Source organism: Ranitomeya imitator, chromosome 6, assembly GCF_032444005.1.
Source record: "Ranitomeya imitator isolate aRanImi1 chromosome 6, aRanImi1.pri, whole genome shotgun sequence".
NCBI lineage: Eukaryota > Metazoa > Chordata > Amphibia > Anura > Dendrobatidae > Ranitomeya > Ranitomeya imitator.
In genome coordinates this window covers 498,685,725-498,707,493 of record NC_091287.1, presented here as the reverse complement: position 1 = coordinate 498,707,493, position 21,769 = coordinate 498,685,725, and the positions used below count along the sequence as shown (strand labels likewise).

Below are 21,769 nucleotides of genomic sequence, written 5' to 3'. Positions count from 1 at the left end.
AGGGTGGTAGTCATGGCAACGGGTTGCAGTGTTCCCACACCCTGGCGCCCACAGATAAAATACAATGTTCCTTCTGCTGCATGTGCAGCGTTCGCAGCAACAGACTCACGTTTACTGTCAGAGTTCCCTCAGCTCTTGTCACGCCGGCTCTGTGTTCATGAGCTCCACAAATCACTTCAGAGTCGAGGTCTATTTCCAACGATTTACCTTTACTGAACAGCAGTGCATCCATCAAACAGGCAGCACAGTTTACACAAAGCACCATTTCCTGGACTTTTCTTGCCTTCCGGGCAGCCTCGGTTCCTTCTCTCTTTGGGCAGCCCCTGTCTCACTTCTGGACAATCTTTGTCCCATCGTGCTCCAGGCCCACCAGCTTCCTACGAGTCCCAGATCAGGCTTCAGTAGGAAAAGGTGTCTGGTTTGCCATCTCAACCCCACCTGCCCTGTCGTAGACCCCGAATCCTCTTTGGGTTGGTCTCTATTCTTGCTGGTGACCGCCTGCATTACTCCCAGTCTAGGGCCCCTTTCCTGCCATAGCAGCTCTATCTCCACCGCTGTCAGACTGTCCGATCTCACTGCTGCATACACCTTCCTCTGGGCAAGGCTGCCCAGGCTCTACTCCCTAACCAGGAAGTGTCTGTCCTATATCCCCTTGCTCTGCACTGCAGTGCCCTATAGTTCCTCCCAACTGCTAAACCCCTATGCCAACTGAACTATTCTATTCTATGATGCCCCCACTATTCTAATCCCCCTACGGTCCTATACTACCTAAGATCCTATCCTAGCCCTAATTCTGTACAGAACACATATTAACCTCTTAATCCCATATGACGTACTATCCCGTGGAGGTGATCTGGGACTTAATTTCCAGTGACAGGATAGTAGGTCATATGCAAACGGCGGTGCTCACGGCACTATGTGCCAGGAGTGGTCACAGACCTCCCCCGGCACACTGCGATCAAACATGATCGCAGCGTTGAGGGGGCATAGGGAAGCATCGCGCAGGGAGGGGGCTCCCTGCGTGCTTCCCTGAGACCCTCGGTACAAGGCGATGTGCTCACCTTGTACCGAGCGTCTCCTCCCTGCAGGCCCCGGATCCAAAATGGCAGCGGGGCTACTTCCGGGTCCTGCAGGGAGGTGGCTTACAAGCGCCTGCTCAGAGCAGGCGCCTGTAAGCCTGGAGCCCTCCTTGTCAGATCACTGATCTGACACAGTGCTCTGCAAAGTGTCAGATCAGCGATCTGTCACTATATAGTGATGTCCCCCCCTGGGACAATGTGATAATGTAAAAAAAATTTTTTAGATGTGTAAAAAAAATTAAAAAAAATTCCTAAATAAAGAAAAAAAAAATATTGTTCCCATAAATACATTTCTTTATCTAAATAAAAAAAACAATAAAAGTATTCATATTTAGTATCGCCATAACGACCCGACCTATAAAACTGTCCCATTAGTTAACCTCTTCAGTGAACACTGTAAAAAAAAAAACGAGGCAAAAAAACAATGCTTTATCATACCGCAAAAAGTGAAATAACACGCGATCAAAAAGACGGATATAAATAACCATGATACCGCTGAAAATGTCATCTTGTCCCGCAAAAAACGAGCTGCCACACAGCATAATCAGCGAAAAAATTAAAAAGTTATAGTCCTCAGAATAAAGCGATGCAAAAATAATTATTTTTTCTATAAAATAGTTTTTATTGTATAAAAGCGCTAAAACATAAAAAATTATATAAATGAGGTATCGCTGTAATCGTACTGACCCGAAGAATAAAACTGCTTTATCAATTTTACCAAACATGGAACGGTATAAACGCCCCCCACAAAAGAAATTCATGAATAGCTGGTTTTTGGTCATTCTGCCTCACAAAAATCGGAATAAAAAGCAATCAAAAAATGTCACATGCCTGAAAATGTTACCAATGAAAACGTCAACTCGTCCCGCAAAAAACAAGACCTCACATGTCTCTGTGGACCAAAATATGGAAAAATTATAGCTCTCAAAATGTGGAGATGCAAAAACTATTTTTTGCAATAAAAAGCGTCTTTCAGTGTGTGACGGCTGCCAATCATAAAAATCCACTTAAAAACCCGCTATAAAAGTAAATCAAACCCCCCCTTCATCACCCCCTTAGTTAGGGAAAAATAATAAAATTAAAAAAATGTATTTATTTCCATTTTCCCGTTAGGGCTAGGGTTAGGATTAGGGTTGGGGCTAGGGTTAGGGCTACAGTTAGGGTTGGGGCTAAAGTTAGGGTTAGGGCTGGGGCTAAAGCTAGGGTTAAGGTTGGGGTGTGTTGGAGTTAGGGGTGTGGCTAGGGTTGGGATTAGGGGTGTGTTGGGTTGGGGGGGTGTTTGGGGTTAAGGGTGTGGTTGGGATTAAGGGTGTGTTTGGGTTAGGGTTTCAGTTATAATTGGGGGGTTTCCACTGTTTAGGCACATCGGGGTTCTCCAAATGTGACATGGAGTCCGATCTCAATTCCAGCCAATTCTGCGTTGAAAAAGTGAAACAGTGCTCCTTCCCTTCTGAGCTCTCCTGCGCGCCCAAACAGGGGTTTACCCCAACATATGGGGTATCAGCATACTCAGGACAAATTGGATAACAACTTTTGGGGTCCAATTTCTCTTGTTACCCTTGGGAAAATAAAAATTTGAGGGGCTAGAAAACAATTTTTGTGGAAAAAAAATGATTTTGTATTTTCACGGCTCTGCGTTATAAACTGTGGTGAAACACTTGGGGGTTCAAAGTTCTCACAACACATCCAGATAAGTTCCTTAGGGGGTCTAGTTTCCAATATGGGGTCACTTGTGGGGGGTTTCTATTGTTTAGGCACATCAGGGGCTCTGCAAATGCAACGTGATGCCTGCAGACCAATCCATCTAAGTCTGCATTCCAAATGGCGCTCTTTCCCTTCCGAGCTCTGCCATGCGCCCAAACGGTGGTTCCCCCACATATAGGGTATCCGCATACTCAGGACAAATTGGACAGCAACTTTTGGGGTCCAATTTCTCCTGTTACCCTTGGGAAAATACAAAACTGGGGGCTAAAAAATAATTTTTGTGGGGAAAAAAAGAATTTTTATTTTCATGGCTCTGTGTTATAAACTGTAGTGAAACACTTGGGGGTTCAAAGCTCTCACAACACATCTAGATAAGTTCCTTAGGGGGTCTACGTTCCAAAATGGTGTCGCTTGTGGGGGTTTTTCATGTTTCGGCACATCAGGGCCTCTCCAAACGCAACATGGTGTCCCATCTCAATTCCAGTCAATTTTGCATTAAAAAGTCAAACGGCGCTCCTTCCCTTCCGAGCTCTCCCATGCGCCCAAACAGTGGTTTACCCCCACATATGGGGTATCAGCGTACTCAGGACAAATTGCACAACAACTTTTGGGGTCCATTTTCTCTTGTTACCCTTGGTAAAATAAAACAAATTGGAGCTGAAGTACATTTTTTGTGAAAAAAAAGCTAAATGTTCATTTTTTTTTTAAACATTCCAAAAATTCCTGTGAAACACCTGAAGGGTTAATAAACTTCTTGAATGTGGTTTTGAGCACCTTGAGGGGTGCAGTTTTTAGAATGGTGTCACACTTGGTTATTTTCTATCATATAGACCCCTCAAAATGACTTCAAATGTGATGGGGTCCCTAAACAAAAATGGCGTTGTAAAAATGCTGGTCAACTTTTAACCCTTATAAGTCCATAACAAAAAGAAATGTTGGTTCCAAAATTGTGCTGATGTAAAGTAGTCATGTGGAAAATGTTACTTATTAAGTATTTTGTGTGACATATCTCTGTGATTTAGGGCATAAAAATTCAAAGTTGGAAAATTGCAAAATTTACAAAATTTTCGCAAAATTTCCATTTTTTTCACAAACAAATGCAGGTAATATCAAATAAATGCTATGACTATCAAGAAGCCCAATATGTCACGAGAAAATATTGTCAGAATCACTGGGATCCGTTGAAGCGTTCCAGAGTTATAACCTCTTAAAGGGACAGTGGTCAGAATTGTAAAAATTGGCCCGGTTATTAACGTGCAGACCACCCTTGGGGCTTAAGGGGTTAAAGACATCCACATTACAGTACATGACACATAACAAATACATTCACATTAATAAACATCAATAAACTTCAAGGTGCCGCACGTGATATATGTGCACAGTGTCCAAGGGAGTGAAGGCACGCGATGAACCTGGTCACCGCCTTACATGTGTTACATCCGTGTGCTGTCCGTATCCAATTGTCCGTGTGCTGTAAGTGTGCTGTCTGCGTGACACGTAAGGAATGTAGCATACAAATTAAAGAATGTTATGTATTAAAGATTACAAAGATAGATATAGATATTGATGAGGAACATAGATGATAGAGAGAGCGATAGATAACCGTCAGATATTTAATAAGCTCTGTGGAGCTTATCTGGCAGCTTTTAAGAAAATGGTGTAAAAAAAGAGAAAGCAGACAGCTTTTAGCTGGTGTTATTAGTCTGGGAAGGGACCTATATCCATGGACCTTCCCAGCCAATTAATATCAGTCCCCAGCTGTCTACTTTGCCTTTGCTGGTTATTAAAAATAGTGGGACCCTAAAAAAATGATGCGGGGTTCCCCCTATTTTTAATAACCAGCTAAGGGAAAGCAGATAGCTGTGGGCTGATATTAATGGGCTGGGTAGGTCCATCAATATTGTCTCCTTCCCAGGCTAATAAGACCAGCCGTTAATCACCCCAGAAATGGCGCATCCAGAAATGGCACATAGCCTTGGCTCTTCCCAATTGCCCTGGTGCAGTCTCAATAGGAGTAATGGTTTGGGAGTTGATGTCAGCTGTGTAATGTCCACTGACATCAAGCCCAGGGATTACTAACCCCGTAGTCAAAAGAAGCACACACAAAAGAATTGTAAAAAGCACTTCCCGACATTTGCCCTCTTTTTCCTATTCATTACAAAAATGTAATCCACAGGGTCTACCATAATCCAGATCGATGTCCTATGATGATCCCCAAATCTGCTACATCCGAAGGCTGTAATGAGCAGTGACATCAGTAATGTGACCTTTCACCACAATAAGAGTAGTGTAAGAACCATCGGCAGTGACAAGTGGTGACATCATTAGGGTTACCGTAGGTCATAGTCAGCGGTTCTCACTGTGCTGTGAACTCCCTAAGGTTACCGCAGTTCACAAATGGCCAGGTCACCCACTCTCCTCTGCATGTGAGCCAGCCATCTGTGAACTACTGTAACATTAGAGAGTTCACGGCAGTTCACAGTTGACTGATCACAGAGAGGTTACCGTGACCTGTGGTAATCTTAATGACGTCATCACTCCGAATTCCTCAAAAAGCACATCCACACCGTACTATCCTCTCATCTAACCTACTCTTTGACAACCTTCAATCCAGATTCTGCCCTAACCGTTCCACCAAAACTGCCTTAACCAAAATTACCAACTACTTACTTAATGCCAAAGCAAACAGAAATTTCTCTATACTCCTCCTTCTAGAGCTGTCCTCAGCCTTAGACACAGTCGACCACTTCCTACTACTACAGATCCTTTCTCGTCTCGGTATCACAAACCTCGCTTTCTTCTGGATCTCCTCATACCTCTCTAATTGCACATTTAGCATCTCCCACTCTCAGACTACCTCTTCATCCCATCCTCTCTCTGTCAGAGTCCCTCAAGGCTCTGTCTTGGGAACCCTATTCTTCTCCATCTATACCTTTGTCCTGGGACAACTCAAAGTCCCATGGCTTCCAGTACCATCTATACGCTGATGACACTTAGATCTACCTCTCTGGCCTAGGCGTCACCGCTCTGCTGTCCAGAATCCCGGAGTGTCTATCGGTCATATCCTCCTACTTCTCCGGCTCCATAAATTTCAACGTAGACAAAACTGAGTTCATCACCTTTCCTCCATCCCACCTATCTTCCCTACTCGATCTATCACAATAAATAACATCACTCTTTCCCCTGTATCTGAAGTCCACTGCCTCATGCAAAATTGTCAACTTTTCATTCAGAAAAAAAACAGATGATTTTTCATCTGCCTGCATTTTTGCAATCCATGTCAGTTTTTTTTAACGTCCATATGTTAGCCCTATGTCCTTTTTTTACATCCATGTGTTAGCCCTATGTTTGCTTTTTTTTACGTCCATGTGTTATCCATATGTCAGTTTTTACATCTGTATGGCACACAGTTTTTACTCAAACAATTTAATGACTAAGATATCAAATACAGTTTTCTATGTGAATAATTGTAATGGATGTGTGAGACACGCATAACATATGGATGGTAACCCGTATGCTACACATTGACTCATAATGGACGAATCTCATCCAAAAAAACTCATCCAAGTCGCACATGCTGCAATATATATATTTCTTTTTACACTCAGACCATCGGTCCATGTGTAAAAATGTTCATCTGAACAATCACGTTTACTTGCATTAGTCAGACGCTTCCTAGCATGATTGCATAAGGTGTGTTTTGTGGCATGCGTCCAAAACTCTATCCACCATGATGCTAAAAAGCAGTATGATTTTAAAGGGAATCTGTCAGTAGGATTCACTCTCCTAAGCCGTCTATAAGGCCATATAGGTCATAGGAAGCTGAATTAAATGATACAGCTAATATCTGTGATCCGATGTTTTATTCCAGAGAAATCTATATTTTTCTTATATGTAAAGGAACTGTTCCAGGCTATGGGCCAGACATAGATCTCACTGAGAATCCCTTTAAAACCAAATAATTGGGAAGAGTTTCTACCGCATGCAACAAAATGCACCTTGTGCAATTGTAGGGGGGTGGTGCTGTTATGGACAGTAAGGAACACGCTGCCACTTCTTTAAGAGACAGAACCCCCTTGTCTGGTGTGATGGAATGTTCTGCTCCCCCCCCCCCCCAATAGACTGTGTGAATGAACTGCACCATGCTGAGGGGAGGGGTGGAGCCTGGACAGTGTGTGTGAGCTGGAGCTGCTGCAGAGAACTTCGTGCAGAGAACTTTGTGCTTGTAGCTGTAAAAGAGGACCCACAGCCTGGGACAGAGTGGACTTGTGAAATTGGACAGACTCTTCGGACGTAGCAATGGTGGCTGTTCTGTGCTAGTTTGAGAAGCCACGAAGATACCGAGAAAGGGATTTACAGTTTCCAGGAGAACCTCCCAGATCCAGAAGCAAGGAGAAGACCACATTTCACAGAGCTGGCAGAGAGCCGTGCGCACCACCGTACTGGACTGTCGGGGGCCCCCGGTGAGGTCACCTTGGCACGAGGGACAGATCTGGCCATGGTGTACCTACATAAGGGTGAAGTGGTGGCTCGCCTAGCCAAGTTTGACTTTACCATCCATTATCACTCTGCTACAGAAAATGCAAATTCTGACGGGCTGTCAAGAGTGACTGTGGGGACTCCAGTGGGGGATCTCGATGAACAACTTGAAGAGGAGGAAACCCCAGACTTTCGGAAGTTTGAGCCCCCAGTGGTTGCAGCCCAGTCAAGTAGGGAGGCCTGCGCACTACCCCGTTTCCTGGGGATACTGTTGTGAATTCTGTGGTCAAGCTCCCTCCTGTGGTCATGAGTGGTACTTCGGCTGGTTCTGTCTATGAGCTTCCTCTGGTGGATGTGAGTGGGGCTGCGGCTTCTGAGTTTCCTTCCTCAGGTGACGAGGTTAAGTCGTTAGGTGCTGCTCTATTTAACTCCACCTAGTTCTTTGTTCCTGGCCTCCAGTCAATGTTCCAGTATTGGTCTTGCTTTCTCCTGGATCGTTCTTGTGGCCTGTCTGCCCTGCATAAGCTAAGTTCTGCTTGTGTTACTTTTGTTTGCTATTTTTTCTGTCCAGCTTGCTATATTGGTTTTTCTTGCTTGCTGGAAGCTCTGAGACGCAGAGGGAGCACCTTCGTACCATTAGTCGGTGCGGAGGGTCTTTTTGCCCCCTCTGCGTGGTTGTTTGTAGGTTTTTGTGCTGACCGCAAAGCTATCTTTCCTATCCTCGGTCTATTCAGTAAGTCGGGCCTCACTTTGCTAAAATCTATTTCATCCCTGTGTTTGTATTTTCATCTTAACTCACAGTCATTATATGTGGGGGGCTGCCTTTTCCTTTGGGGAATTTCTCTGAGGCAAGGTAGGCTTATTTTTCTATCTTCAGGGCTAGCTAGTTTCTCAGGCTGTGCCCGAGGCGTCTAGGTCTGGTCAGGAACGCTCCACGGCTACCTTTAGTGTGGTATGATAGGATTAGGAATTGCGGTCAGCAGAGTTCCCACGTCTCAGAGCTCGTCCTATGTGATTAGCAACTATCAGGTCATTTTCTGTGCTCGTAACCACCAGGTCCATTGTGGTTCTGAATCACCTGTTCATAACAGTACTGGAGGCCCAAAGTACTAATGCTTCTCAATAGAGGGAAAAGAGAAGTTCTGAGACCATTTTTTTTTCTCTGTACTGTGTTTTGTCTTTCTTTTCCCCTAGACATTTGGGTGGTTCAGGACACAGGTGTAGTGATGGACATTAAAGGTCTGTCTTCTTGTATGGATCATCTCACTGCAAGAGTACAAAATATTCAAGACTTTGTAGTTCAGAATTCTATGTTAGAACCAAGAATTCCTATTCCTGATTTGTTTTCTGGAGATAGAGCTAAGTTTCTGAGTTTTAAGAATAATTGTAAACTGTTTCTGGCTTTGAAACCCCGCTCCTCTGGTGACCCAGTTCAACAAGTTAAGATCATTATTTCTTTATTACGTGGCGACCCTCAAGACTGGGCATTTTCCCTTGCGCCAGGAGATCCTGCATTATGTAATATTGATGCGTTTTTTCTGGCGCTCGGATTGCTGTAGGATGAACCTAATTCAGTGGATCAGGCAGAGAAAAATTTGCTGGCTCTGTGTCAGGGTCAGGATGAGGTAGAGATATATTGTCAGAAGTTTAGGAAGTGGTCTGTGCTCACTCAGTGGAATGAATGTGCGCTGGCAGCAATTTTCAGAAAAGGTCTCTCTGAAGCCCTTAAGGATGTCATGGTGGGATTTCCTATGCCTGCTGGTCTGAATGAGTCTATGTCTTTGGCCATTCAGATCGGTCGACGCTTGCGTGAGCGTAAAACTGTGCACCATTTGGCGGTATTATCTGAGCATGGACCTGAGCCTATGCAGTGCGATAGGACTTTGACCAGAGCTGAACGGCAAGAACACAGACGTCAGAATGGGCTGTGTTTTTACTGTGGTGATTCCACTCATGCTGTCTCCGATTGTCCTAAGCGCACTAAGCGGTTCGCTAGGTCTGCCACCGTTGGTACGGTACAGTCTAAATTTCTTTTGTCCGTTACTTTGATCTGCTCTTTATCATCCTATTCTGTCATGGCATTTGTGGATTCAGGCGCTGCCCTGAATTTGATGGACTTGGAGTATGCTAGGCGCTGTGGGTTTTTCTTGGAGCCCTTGCAGTATCCTATTCCATTGAGAGGAATTGATGCTACGCCTTTGGCCAAGAATAAGCCTCAGTACTGGACCCAGCTGACCATGTGCATGGCTCCTGCGCATCAGGAGGATATTCGCTTTTTGGTGTTGCATAATCTGCATGATGTGGTCGTGTTGGGGTTGCCATGGCTACAAGTCCATAACCCAGTATTGGATTGGAAATCAATGTCTGTGTCCAGCTGGGGTTGTCAGGGGGTACATGGTGATGTTCCATTTCTGTCTATTTCATCATCCACCCCTTCTGAGGTCCCAGAGTTCTTGTCGGATTACCGGGATGTATTTGATGAGCCCAAGTCCAGTGCCCTACCTCCGCATAGGGATTGTGATTGTGCTATCGATTTGATTCCTGGTAGTAAGTTTCCTAAAGGTCGACTGTTTAATTTGTCTGTGCCTGAGCACGCCGCTATGCGGAGTTACGTAAAGGAATCCTTGGAGAAGGGTCATATTCGCCCGTCGTCGTCGCCATTGGGAGCAGGGTTCTTTTTTGTGGCCAAGAAGGATGGTTCGCTGAGACCTTGTATTGATTACCGCCTTCTAAATAAAATCACGGTCAAATTTCAGTACCCCTTGCCGCTGCTGTCTGATTTGTTTGCTCGGATTAAGGGGGCTAGTTGGTTCACCAAGATAGATCTTCGTGATGCGTATAATCTTGTGCGTATTAAACAGGGCGATGAATGGAAAACAGCATTTAATACGCCCGAGGGCCATTTTGAGTACCTGGTTATGCCATTCGGGCTTTCTAATGCTCCGTCAGTGTTTCAGTCCTTTATGCATGACATCTTCCGAGAGTACCTGGATAAATTCCTGATTGTATACTTGGATGATATTTTGGTCTTCTCGGATGATTGGGAGTCTCACGTGAAGCAGGTCAGAATGGTGTTCCAGGTCCTGCGTGCGAATTCTTTGTTTGTGAAGGGGTCAAAGTGTCTCTTTGGTGTTCAGAAGGTTTCATTTTTGGGTTTCATTTTTTCCCCTTCTACTATCGAGATGGACCCTGTTAAAGTACAGGCCATTTATGATTGGACTCAGCCGACGTCTCTGAAGAGTCTGCAAAAGTTCCTGGGCTTTGCTAATTTTTATCGTCGCTTCATCAATAATTTTTCTAGTATTGCTAAACCGTTGACTGATTTAACCAAGAAGGGTGCTGATGTGGTCAATTGGTCTTCTGCTGCTGTGGAAGCTTTTCAAGAGTTGAAGCGTCGTTTTTCTTCTGCCCCTGTGTTGTGCCAACCAGATGTTTCGCTCCCGTTCCAGGTCGAGGTTGATGCTTCTGAGATTGGAGCAGGGGCTGTTTTGTCGCAAAGAAGTTCTGATGGCTCGGTGATGAAACCATGCGCCTTCTTTTCCAGGAAGTTTTCGCCTGCTGAGCGTAATTATGATGTTGGCAATCGAGAGTTGCTGGCCATGAAGTGGGCATTCGAGGAGTGGCGTCATTGGCTTGAAGGAGCTAAGCATCGCGTGGTGGTCTTGACTGATCACAAGAACTTGACTTATCTCGAGTCTGCCAAACGGTTGAATCCTAGACAGGCTCGTTGGTCGCTGTTTTTCTCCCGTTTTGACTTTGTGGTTTCGTACCTTCCGGGCTCTAAAAATGTGAAGGCGGATGCCCTGTCTAGGAGTTTTGTGCCCGACTCTCCGGGTTTGTCTGAGCCGGCGGGTATTCTCAAAGAGGGGGTAATTTTGTCTGCCATCTCCCCTGATTTGCGGCGGGTGCTGCAAAAATTTCAGGCTAACAGACCTGACCGTTGCCCAGCGGAGAAACTGTTTGTCCCTGATAAATGGACGAGTAGAGTTATCTCTGAGGTTCATTGTTCGGTGTTGGCTGGTCATCCTGGAATTTTTGGTACCAGAGATTTGGTGGCTAGATCCTTTTGGTGTCCGTCTCTGTCGCGGGATGTGCGTTCATTTGTGCAGTCCTGTGGGATTTGTGCTCGGGCTAAGCCCTGCTGTTCTCGTGCCAGTGGGTTGCTTTTGCCCTTGCCAGTCCCGAAGAGGCCCTGGACACATATCTCTATGGATTTTATTTCGGATCTCCCCGTCTCTCAAAAAATGTCGGTCATTTGGGTTGTTTGTGATCGCATCTCTAAGATGGTCCATTTGGTACACTTGTCTAAATTGCCTTCCTCCTCTGATTTGGTGCCATTGTTCTTCCAGCATGTGGTTCGTTTACATGGCATTCCGGAGAACATCGTTTCTGACAGAGGTTCCCAGTTTGTTTCGAGGTTTTGGCGAGCCTTTTGTGCTAGGATGGGCATTGATTTGTCTTTTTCCTCGGCTTTCCATCCTCAGACAAATGGCCAGACTGAACGACCCAATCAGACCTTGGAAACATATCTGAGATGTTTTGTTTCTGCCGATCAGGATGATTGGGTGTCCTTTTTGCCTTTGGATGAGTTCGCCCTTAATAATCGGGCCAGCTCGGCTACTTTGGTTTCGCCGTTTTTCTGCAATTCTGGTTTCCATCCTCGTTTCCCTTCAGGGCAGGTTGAGTCTTCTGACTGTCCTGGTGTGGATACTGTGGTGGATAGGTTGCAGCAGATTTGGACTCATGTGGTGGACAATTTGACATTGTCTCAGGAGAAGGCTCAACGTTTCGCTAACCGCAGGCGCTGTGTGGGTCCCCGACTTCGTGTTGGGGATTTGGTTTGGTTGTCATCTCGTTATATTCCTATGAAAGTTTCCTCTCCTAAGTTTAAGCCTCGTTTCATTGGTCCGTATAGGATTTCTGAGGTTCTTAATCCTGTCTTTTCGTTTGACCCTTCCAGCTTCTTTTTCCATCCATAACGTATTCCATAGGTCATTGTTGCGGAGATACGTGGCACCTGTGGTTCCATCCGTTGATCCTCCTGCCTCGGTTTTGGTTGAGGGGGAGTTGGAGTATATAGTGGAGAAGATTTTGGATTCTCGTATTTCGAGACGGAAACTCCAGTACCTGATTAAGTGGAAGGGTTATGGTCAGGAAGATAATTCCTGGGTCTTTGCCTCTGATGTTCATGCTGCCGATCTGGTTCGTGCCTTTCATTTGGCTCATCCTGGTCGGCCTGGGGGCTCTGGTGAGGGTTCGGTGACCCCTCCTCAAGGGGGGGGGGGTACTGTTGTGAATTCTGTGGTCAAGCTCCCTCCTATGGTCATGAGTGGTACTTCGGCTGGTTCTGTCTATGAGCTTCCTCTGGTGGATGTGAGTGGGGCTGCGGCTTCTGAGTTTCCTTCCTCTGGTGACGAGGTTAAGTCGTCAGGTGCTGCTCTATTTAACTCCACCTAGTTCTTTGTTCCTGGCCTCCAGTCAATGTTCCAGTATTGGTCTTGCTTTCTCCTGGATCGTTCTTGTGGCCTGTCTGCCCTGCATAAGCTAAGTTCTGCTTGTGTTTCTTTTGTTTGCTATTTTTTCTGTCCAGCTTGCTATATTGGTTTTTCAAGCTTGCTGGAAGCTCTGAGACGCAGAGCGAGCACCTCCGTACCGTTAGTCGGTGCAGAGGGTCTTTTTGCCCCCTCTGCGTGGTTGTTTGTAGGTTTTTGTGCTGACCGCAAAGCTATCTTTCCTATCCTCGGTCTATTCAGTAAGTCGGGCCTCACTTTGCTAAAATCTATTTAATCCCTGTGTTTGTATTTTCATCTTAACTCACAGTCATTATATGCGGGGGGCTGCCTTTTCCTTTGGGGAATTTCTCTGAGGCAAGGTAGGCTTATTTTTCTATCTTCAGGGCTAGCTAGTTTCTCAGGCTGTGCCCGAGGCGTCTAGGTCTGGTCAGGAACGCTCCACGGCTACCTTTAGTGTGGTATGATAGGATTAGGAATTGCGGTCAGCAGAGTTCCCACGTCTCAGAGCTCGTCCTATGTGATTAGCAACTATCAGGTCATTTTCTGTGCTCGTAACCACCAGGTCCATTGTGGTTCTGAATCACCTGTTCATAACAGGATACCCAATGAGGAATGGGGACGTGTTCAGGATGAAGACAAAGGGCTGAGACAGATAAAATGGTGGGTAACTCAGAAGCGGAAGCCTGGCAAACAAGAGAAGGATGATCTGGACGCTGAAATGAAGAGTGTTTTACACCAGTGGGATAGACTGGAAGTGCGAGAATCAGTGCTATATCGTAAGAGACAACAGCCAAAAGATTTGGAAGTAAGGTGGCAGGTGGTCATCCCAGGAAGAATGGCTCAAGAAGTAGATAAGAAGCCCATGAATTTGGAGCACACTTTGGACCCACAAAGACCTACCAATGGTTACTGCAGTACGTGTATTGCCCCCGGTTGGAGTTTATGGTGGAGGAGGTTTGCCGACAATGTCGAGTATGCAACCTCATTAAGAGTACTGAACAGAGGGCACTCATCCAGACCATACAAACTAAGGAACCGCTAGATCATGGTCTTGATGATCGACTATCTCCTCGTGGGACACTCGGCCCAGGGGCTACAGTACTGTTTGGTGATGACCGATCATTTCTCTAAGTTCGCAGTAGTCACCCTGACTAGAGATCAGACTGTGGAGTCGGCGGCATGAGCCATCTGTCAAGACTTCATCCGGGTGTATGGGTGCCCAAAGCGCATCCACTCCGACCAAGCATCCACTCCGACCAAGGCGCATGTTTCCAAGGCAAGGTGATGGAAGAACTGTATCGTATGTATGGCATTGAGCGGTCCCGGACCACCATTTACCATCCTCAAGGCAACAGAGCATGTGAACGTTTCAACCGAACCCTACTTCAAATGCTGAGGACATTGGAGGTGGATAACAAGGCATGTTGGCCAGACTACCTGCCAGAGTTGGTCTGGACCTACAACAATCGGGTTCACTCCAGGACGGGTTATACCCCTATCTACTGCTGTTTGGAAGAGCGGGACGAGAGATCATTGAGCTGAAGTTGGAACAGCCTGAAGAGCTGATGGAGCGAACTCTCACTTCATGGGTGAAAGCGCATCGGCAAAGATTACAAATGATACGGCGGTTGGAGGGTCAGCAGCTGCAGGAAAAAGAGCATATGGGCCGTAAACTGACTCGAGATACCGCTCCAACCCGGAGACCGAGTGTTAGTGAGAGAGAAACGCTACAAGGGAAAACTAAGTGAGAGATGGGAAGTACAGCCTTACAGAGTAATCGAGCGAGTGTATGCTGATGGCCCAGTCTACAAGGTGCAGGTTGAGAGTGGGGCGTCCGCCACTAGAGTACTTTACAGAAATATGCTGCGGCCCTGCCGGTCTGAGGTCTGTTCTGTGTCGTTGCTGCCTGAAGGCGCTACTCCACTTCCTGATCTGTCATGCCTGATGGTGAAATCGATGAGTGGTGGATCGTCCCTGACACAGTAAGGGGTCCTCAGCCATACAGACGGTAATCCCATGGATGTACCACTACCGCCACGTGGTGGCGAGACCCTACAAGAGCCCACTATGACTCCTGCAGCAAGTGTTCCTCTGGAAGATAGTCTAGCCTTGCCTGACAGCCAAGAGCTTCGGAGATCTCAGAGGTCTACTACAGGGGTTCCACCAGTCCGATACATAGAACAGTGTACTGTTTTTCCAACTTTGTTGCCTCCTCTATAGGTGCTGTTTTCGCACTGCACGTTCCTTCATTACACTGTGACCTTGGTGCTGTGATGGCCAAGGATGACCATCATTAAATAGAGAGGCATGAAGACACAAAAAGAGCACAGTGAGGTCAAAAATACTCTGTTGTAAAGAAGTCACAGTAAATGAGCAAGTGCTAGTCAAAAAATGAAAAAAATACAGGGTATTTAGTTAATACGTTTTTTGCAAAAAAATGTATATTAAGCTGCTCCACCAATCGCCAAGGTATAAAGGTATTAAGTAGGGAGGCATGTAGGGGGGTGGTGCTGTTATGGACAGTAAGGAACACGCTGCCACTTTAAGAGACAGCACCCCTTTGTGTGATTTCATGGAATGTTCTGCTCCCCCCCTGCAATAGACTGTGTGAATGAACTACGCCGTGCTGAGGGGAGGGGTGGAGCCTGGACAGTGTGTGTGAGCTGGAGCTGCTGCAGAGAACTTCGTGCAGAGAACTTTGTGCTTGTAGCTGTAAAAGAGGACCCACAGCCTGGGACAGAGTGGACTCGTGAAATTGGATAGATTCTTCGGGTGTAGCAATGGTGGCTGTCCTGTGCTAGTTTGAGAAGCCACGAAGATACCGGGAAAGGGATTTACAGTTTCCAGGAGCACTTCCCGGATCCAGAAGCAAGGCGAAGACCATGTTTCACAGAGCTGGCAGAGAGCCGTGCAAACCACCGTACTGGACTGTCGGGGGGCCCCCAGGACTGGATCTGAGTCCCCAACATCACCATGAGTTTGTTCCTATTTTGTGCACATGTCAGGGCCTAATGTAGGCTTCAACAGAGAGAACACGGCAGTCGTGTGGCCTGCTTAGTAAAGGCCAGGGAGGCTATACATCAGAGTAGCATCATTCTTTATTGTTTGCATTTACTTGTGTGACGTATATTGATTCTGTAATAGCTGGAGCACCGTGCTATTTGTTGGCCCAGCTAAAGAATACAACTCTTGTAAACTATCTTTTGCCATTGCATACCCCTGTTTGCACTTTCCTCATCCACTTCATTCCTTGCCTTCCAATAAATTTACCCTTTGTTGTTTGCACCTCATCTTGTGTACGGTAGTCTCCCTGCACCGCGGTGGTTGCCCAGCCATTGCTTCACAATCGCCATAACATTTTAGCTGAGCAACCAGAATCCTATTTTTTCTGTATCAGTATCCGGTGTGAACATTACAATTCCCAAAATGCAAAATAACAGAGAAAACATTATACAGCCAGTGAGGCAGGAAGAAATGCTGCATGATTACAGCTCTGGAGCCTGCTGAATAATATGTAAAGTGAAGCGGTATACATATATACAGCTCTGGCAAAAATTAAGAGACCACTGCAAAATGTTCAGTTTGTCTGATTTTTCTCTTTATAGGTAAATTTTTGAGTAAATTGTAAATTGTTCTTTTAGTCTATAAACTTCTGACATGTCTCCGAATTTCCAAGCAGTACTTTTATTTTTTTTCTGACAAAGAAAAATGGTGAAAATACCCCACCCCCCCACCCCCCACTACTTTCAGACCTCAAATAATGCAAAGAAAACGAGTTCATAGTCATTTAGAAACAACAATAATACTGTTTTAACTCAGGAAGAGTTCAGGAATCAATATTTTGTGGAATAACTGTGATTTTTAATCACAGCTTTCATGCGTCTTGGCATGCTTTCCACCAGGCTTTCACACTGCTTCTGGCACAAAAATGTAAGCTGTTTTTCTTTGTTTGATGGCTTGTGACTATCCATCATCCTCTTGATTACATTCCAGAGGTTTTCAATGGGGTTCAGGTCTGTAGATTGGGCTGCCCATGACAGGGTTTTGATGTGGTGGTCTCTTCATTTTTACCAGAGCTGTATATATAAACACTACACTTACCCTTGAGAAAGCGAGGCTGACAGCGGCGAAACGCGCGTCGGGGTGCATGCAGTGGACTCTTCAGTGCAAGGTGAGACATGCTCTCTTGTTGTATCCGTTCTTAGGCCCACCAGGTCGGGCATATGTTACGGTTGGACGCCTTATAGAACTGGTGGACTTTTATACAAACACTCCCTTGGGTCACTATAAGTGATTGATTGCATTACAAGGACCTTTATTTACAAGGATGAGGGTTGTGTCTTCTGGGATACTAAAAGGAGGGTGTTGTTCTCACCGGAGTTATTTGATTATTGTACTGAAACAATGATGTATTTATTATTGTACTGAGAGCCACTTACATCTGGTGTCTTTGATCATAGCACTTTCATTACTTTGTTTGTGTTTTTAAATTGTTTGTATTGGTATAAATTAAGTTTTTTTTCACTTTTTATACAAAACTCCTATTTGTTCTCCGGTGTTTCATATAAACACTACTGATGATAGAACGTGCTCAGATAAGATATTATTTGAGCATGCTGAGGTGCTAACCGAGGGTCTTCGGTGTGCTCGGATAATATGTCCGAGTCTCCGCGGCTGCATGTCTCGCTGCTGTTCAACAGACGCAACACATGCCGGGATTCCCTGTTTGTTAGGTAGTCCCTGCATGTGTTGCAGCTGACGATCAGTTGAGAGACATGCAGCCGCGGGGACATAGTATTCGAGCGCGCCGAAGACACTCGGTTAGCACATGAGCATGGCGGATAGCACCTTATCGGAGCACGTTCACTCATCACTAATAAACACAATCTTCTCTTAGGAAACTATGAAGAACATGTTGCCTTATCAGTGTACATATTTGATTTCTCTTTTCAGAACGACTATGATCTCCTGAAACTAAAAAATCCAACACAAGCAAACACCCATCAGCTCCGTTCTACCTCAGCTGAACCCAGAACATCAATGCTTTATCACCAGCCCGACCATCTGCTCCGTGTCGACAGATCCAGAGTCCATTCTGAAGAAACATCAAATACTGAGAGCAGCGTCTCCAGCACCCAGGAGAACGTGGCCTATATTGTTTGGGCAGCAGATAACGTTAGGACGTGCCTACCTCCCGATACTCTCCATAACTACCGTGCACAGGCAGCTACTCAATATTTGGGAACCTGAGTCCATTGTATCCTTCTAGCGCCAATGAAGACTTGAGTTTTGGGGACCTCGGTGAATGGGGACCAAAGTTTGACAGACTTAGCGATCTCTACCATCCGTCACACACCCCTGATTAGCAGCATGTAGATGCATTTTGTAGAGCCCCAGGCTTCATGAATTGATAACATAGGGGTTTTATATATGGAACCGATAATAAATGTGCTAGAATTAAGTTGTCGACTGGGGGTATCTTTATTTATCTTGTGTCCGTAGGTAAAGGGGAAACCTGCTTGTCGTAAGGATCCCCTGACAATAAGCTAATCATGAGTGATCGCTGTGATCTGTGGGGAAGCCAGGGAATAAGTCTTACATTTTACTGCAGTGCCACCACAGGAGAAATTCAGCATTACACCATGCCCATTCACATCATTGTAGTGTCTGTGTAATGCAGGACTGGACGGGTCTTTATAAACTGCTTTCTAGATTGGCCAACAGGTAAAGCAATGTATCTTTAGGCTTCGTGCACTGGCCATGTGCATGAATGTTTAAGGGAAACCTGCTATAGGCGATTCATGTTGCCCAAACCGCGGGCAGCCATTTATATTATTCTCTGAAAGGCTCCATTTCAAAGAAAATTTACTTTGAAAATCAGGACTTGAATGAGGAATATAGCTGGCGACAAGACTAGTCTGGCTCCACCCTTGGCCGGCTCTTCCCAGCGCTGCTAGTGGCTGACAGGTCTCTCCCTATGTACATGCGAGGTAAAGACCTGTCAATCACTTTCAGCGCCACTGGGATCTTCAAAGTATATTTTCTAATGAAATGCCAGTGTGTTTCAGAGAAAAACATACCCGGCTGCGATTGTGCAGCCAGTCTCTGCATTTCATGCTGCCAGTGGTTTGGGCAGCATGAGTTTCCTGACAGGTTCACTTTAAACACTGAGAAAAATAGATAATAAAATTGCACTAACGGTTCAGTCTGCAATCTTCATTCATTTTCAGGCCTCCTCAATATGCACCTTGTAGCCTGATAACATTTTCAGATACTCTTTTGGGAGTGACCCTCCCAGTAATATAGGTTGGATGTGAGGTCTGTGTATATCCAGGGTTCTGCTATCTTCATTAGCTCATATATCAGTACAGTTTCTACCCTGCTCTTGCTTCCTCTTCATATTTCATACTTTTACTCCTTTCCTGCAGCTGGTTTTCGCTGCCCTCCCTGAAACTGTAGATACTTTCCACTATCTCCAAACTAAGGAGATCTGTATACAACCTCCTAACTTCTTCTATCTGTAACAGTGAGAGAAGGGATAGGTAGCATAGAGAGACTTGAGGATTTAGCGCATTTTTGCCCAGCACATATCTAGATGAAAGACTTATAGAATCTCTTCAGTAGCAAAAATGTACAATTTTTTTTTTATGTAGACTGTTTAGGAAAGAAATAAACAAGAAAACAAAAATCTGTGCAAAGGTGTACAATGCAATTCACTTCCCAATAACATACTTTTCTTAAATCCTGTGAGGTGCTCATGATAGTCACTTTTAATTAGAACATTAATTTACAACTTGATATAAAATCTGTTTATTTTTTAGCTGACGTGACAAATATTCACGTTCACTGCATTTATTAATATGAACACCAGAGGGCAGCATAGGCTAACACATCATTTCTATACGCTGCGGCAAGAAAAAGAGCATTGTAATATTTGTTATATTTTTGCTTGTCACCCCTTTATTTTATTTATAATTAACAAAAATAAAAAAATACGTTCAATCATTGCTATATTATGACGACAATATATGAGGGTTGTGATAACAGTTTTACTTTAAAGGAACGTGTCATGTCCAAAAAACTTTATTTACCTGCAGATATAGGGGTACTTGTCTGTTTATTCGGCAATCCCCGCATGTGTTGCGACTGTTGAGTAGACGCATGGACTCGAACATATTTTTCAAGCATGCCAAAGACATTCGGTTTTTAAGGTTGAAGGTAGAAAAGACATTCAATAAGTCCTTCGAATTAAACTTAGAATCTAACATTAAAACCTAAGATAAAAACAAAGAGAGCAAGTAGCCTGCAGTAAATAAATAGCAATAGTGCATGAAAATAACATAGGGTACTTAGTTAACATAATTTTGATTTAAAAAAAATGTAAAAGCCATCCCACCGCGTCAAGGTGATCCTATTCGGGATGGTCCTAACCTCTAGTAAGAAAACCTTAGCATGTGTCAAATTACAAAAATGTGAATAACAATATTATAATGAAATTTAGAGAAAAATAAATGTGCCATTACTGTTAATCTCTTTATCTATTCTGCCATGTAACTTGCCAAAAACTATATATTTACTCTGTGTGACTGCCAAGCTCTGTATCTTTACTCTGACATGGAACTGTCAAGCTCTGTATCCAGGGCCGGCTCCAGGTTTTCATGGGCCCTGGGTGAGAGAGTCTTTAACACATATCACGATTCATGATGCACAGATACTACAGAGAAATATAGGTACAGTACAATGCCAGATTTCACTTCTTACGCTACATGAGTGATATCTATTGTAAACTCTACAATAGGTCATAAACTGGACAGTATAATCCTCCATACGGTATTATGGACACCATATATTGCTCTATATAGAATAATGGACCCCATATAACGCTCCATACAATATAATGGGCTCCATGTAGTGCTCCATACACAACAATGAGCCGCATATATTGCTCCATATAGTATTATGGGCCCCATATACAGGTCCTTCTCAAAAAATTAGCATATAGTGTTAAATTTCATTATTTACCATAATGTAATGATTACAATTAAACTTTCATATATTATAGATTCATTATCCACCAACTGAAATTTGTCAGGTCTTTTATTGTTTTAATACTGATGATTTTGGCATACAACTCCTGATAACCCAAAAAACCTGTCTCAATAAATTAGCATATCAAGAAAAGGTTCTCTAAACGACCTATTACCCTAATCTTCTGAATCAACTAATTAACTCTAAACACATGCAAAAGATACCTGAGGCTTTTATAAACTCCCTGCCTGGTTCATTACTCAAAACCCCCATCATGGGTAAGACTAGCGACCTGACAGATGTCAAGAAGGCCATCATTGACACCCTCAAGCAAGAGGGTAAGACCCAGAAAGAAATTTCTCAACAAATAGGCTGTTCCCAGAGTGCTGTATCAAGGCACCTCAATGGTAAGTCTGTTGGAAGGAAACAATGTGGCAGAAAACGCTGTACAACGAGAAGAGGAGACCGGACCCTGAGGAAGATTGTGGAGAAGGACCGATTCCAGACCTTGGGGAACCTGAGGAAGCAGTGGACTGAGTCTGGTGTGGAAACATCCAGAGCCACCGTGCACAGGCGTGTGCAGGAAATGGGCTACAGGTGCCGCATTCCCCAGGTAAAGCCACTTTTGAACCATAAACAGCGGCAGAGGCGCCTGACCTGGGCTACAGAGAAGCAGCACTGGACTGTTGCTAAGTGGTCCCAAGTACTTTTTTCTGATGAAAGCAAATTTTGCATGTCATTCGGAAATCAAGGTGCCAGAGTCTGGAGGAAGACTGGGGAGAAGGAAATGCCAAAATGCCTGAAGTCCAGTGTCAAGTACCCACAGTCAGTGATGGTGTGGGGTGCCATGTCAGCTGCTGGTGTTGGTCCACTGTGTATCATCAAGGGCAGGGTCAATGCAGCTAGCTATCAGGAGATTTTGGAGCACTTCATGCTTCCATCGGCTGAAATGCTTTATGAAGATGA

General features: G+C 44.7%; 1 protein-coding gene across 1 annotated transcript in view; it reads left to right on the top strand.

The window, feature by feature from the left end:
- Positions 1-18,216, top strand: part of LOC138643437 (neural-cadherin-like) — a 108,677-nt gene extending 90,461 nt beyond the window's left edge. Inside the window, 2 exon segments of the mRNA XM_069732349.1 lie at positions 17,729-18,010; positions 18,013-18,216. Of these exon segments, the coding sequence (XP_069588450.1) occupies positions 17,729-18,010; positions 18,013-18,141 (411 nt within the window). The 3' untranslated portion in view covers positions 18,142-18,216.
- The last annotated feature ends 3,553 nt before the right edge of the window (positions 18,217-21,769 follow it).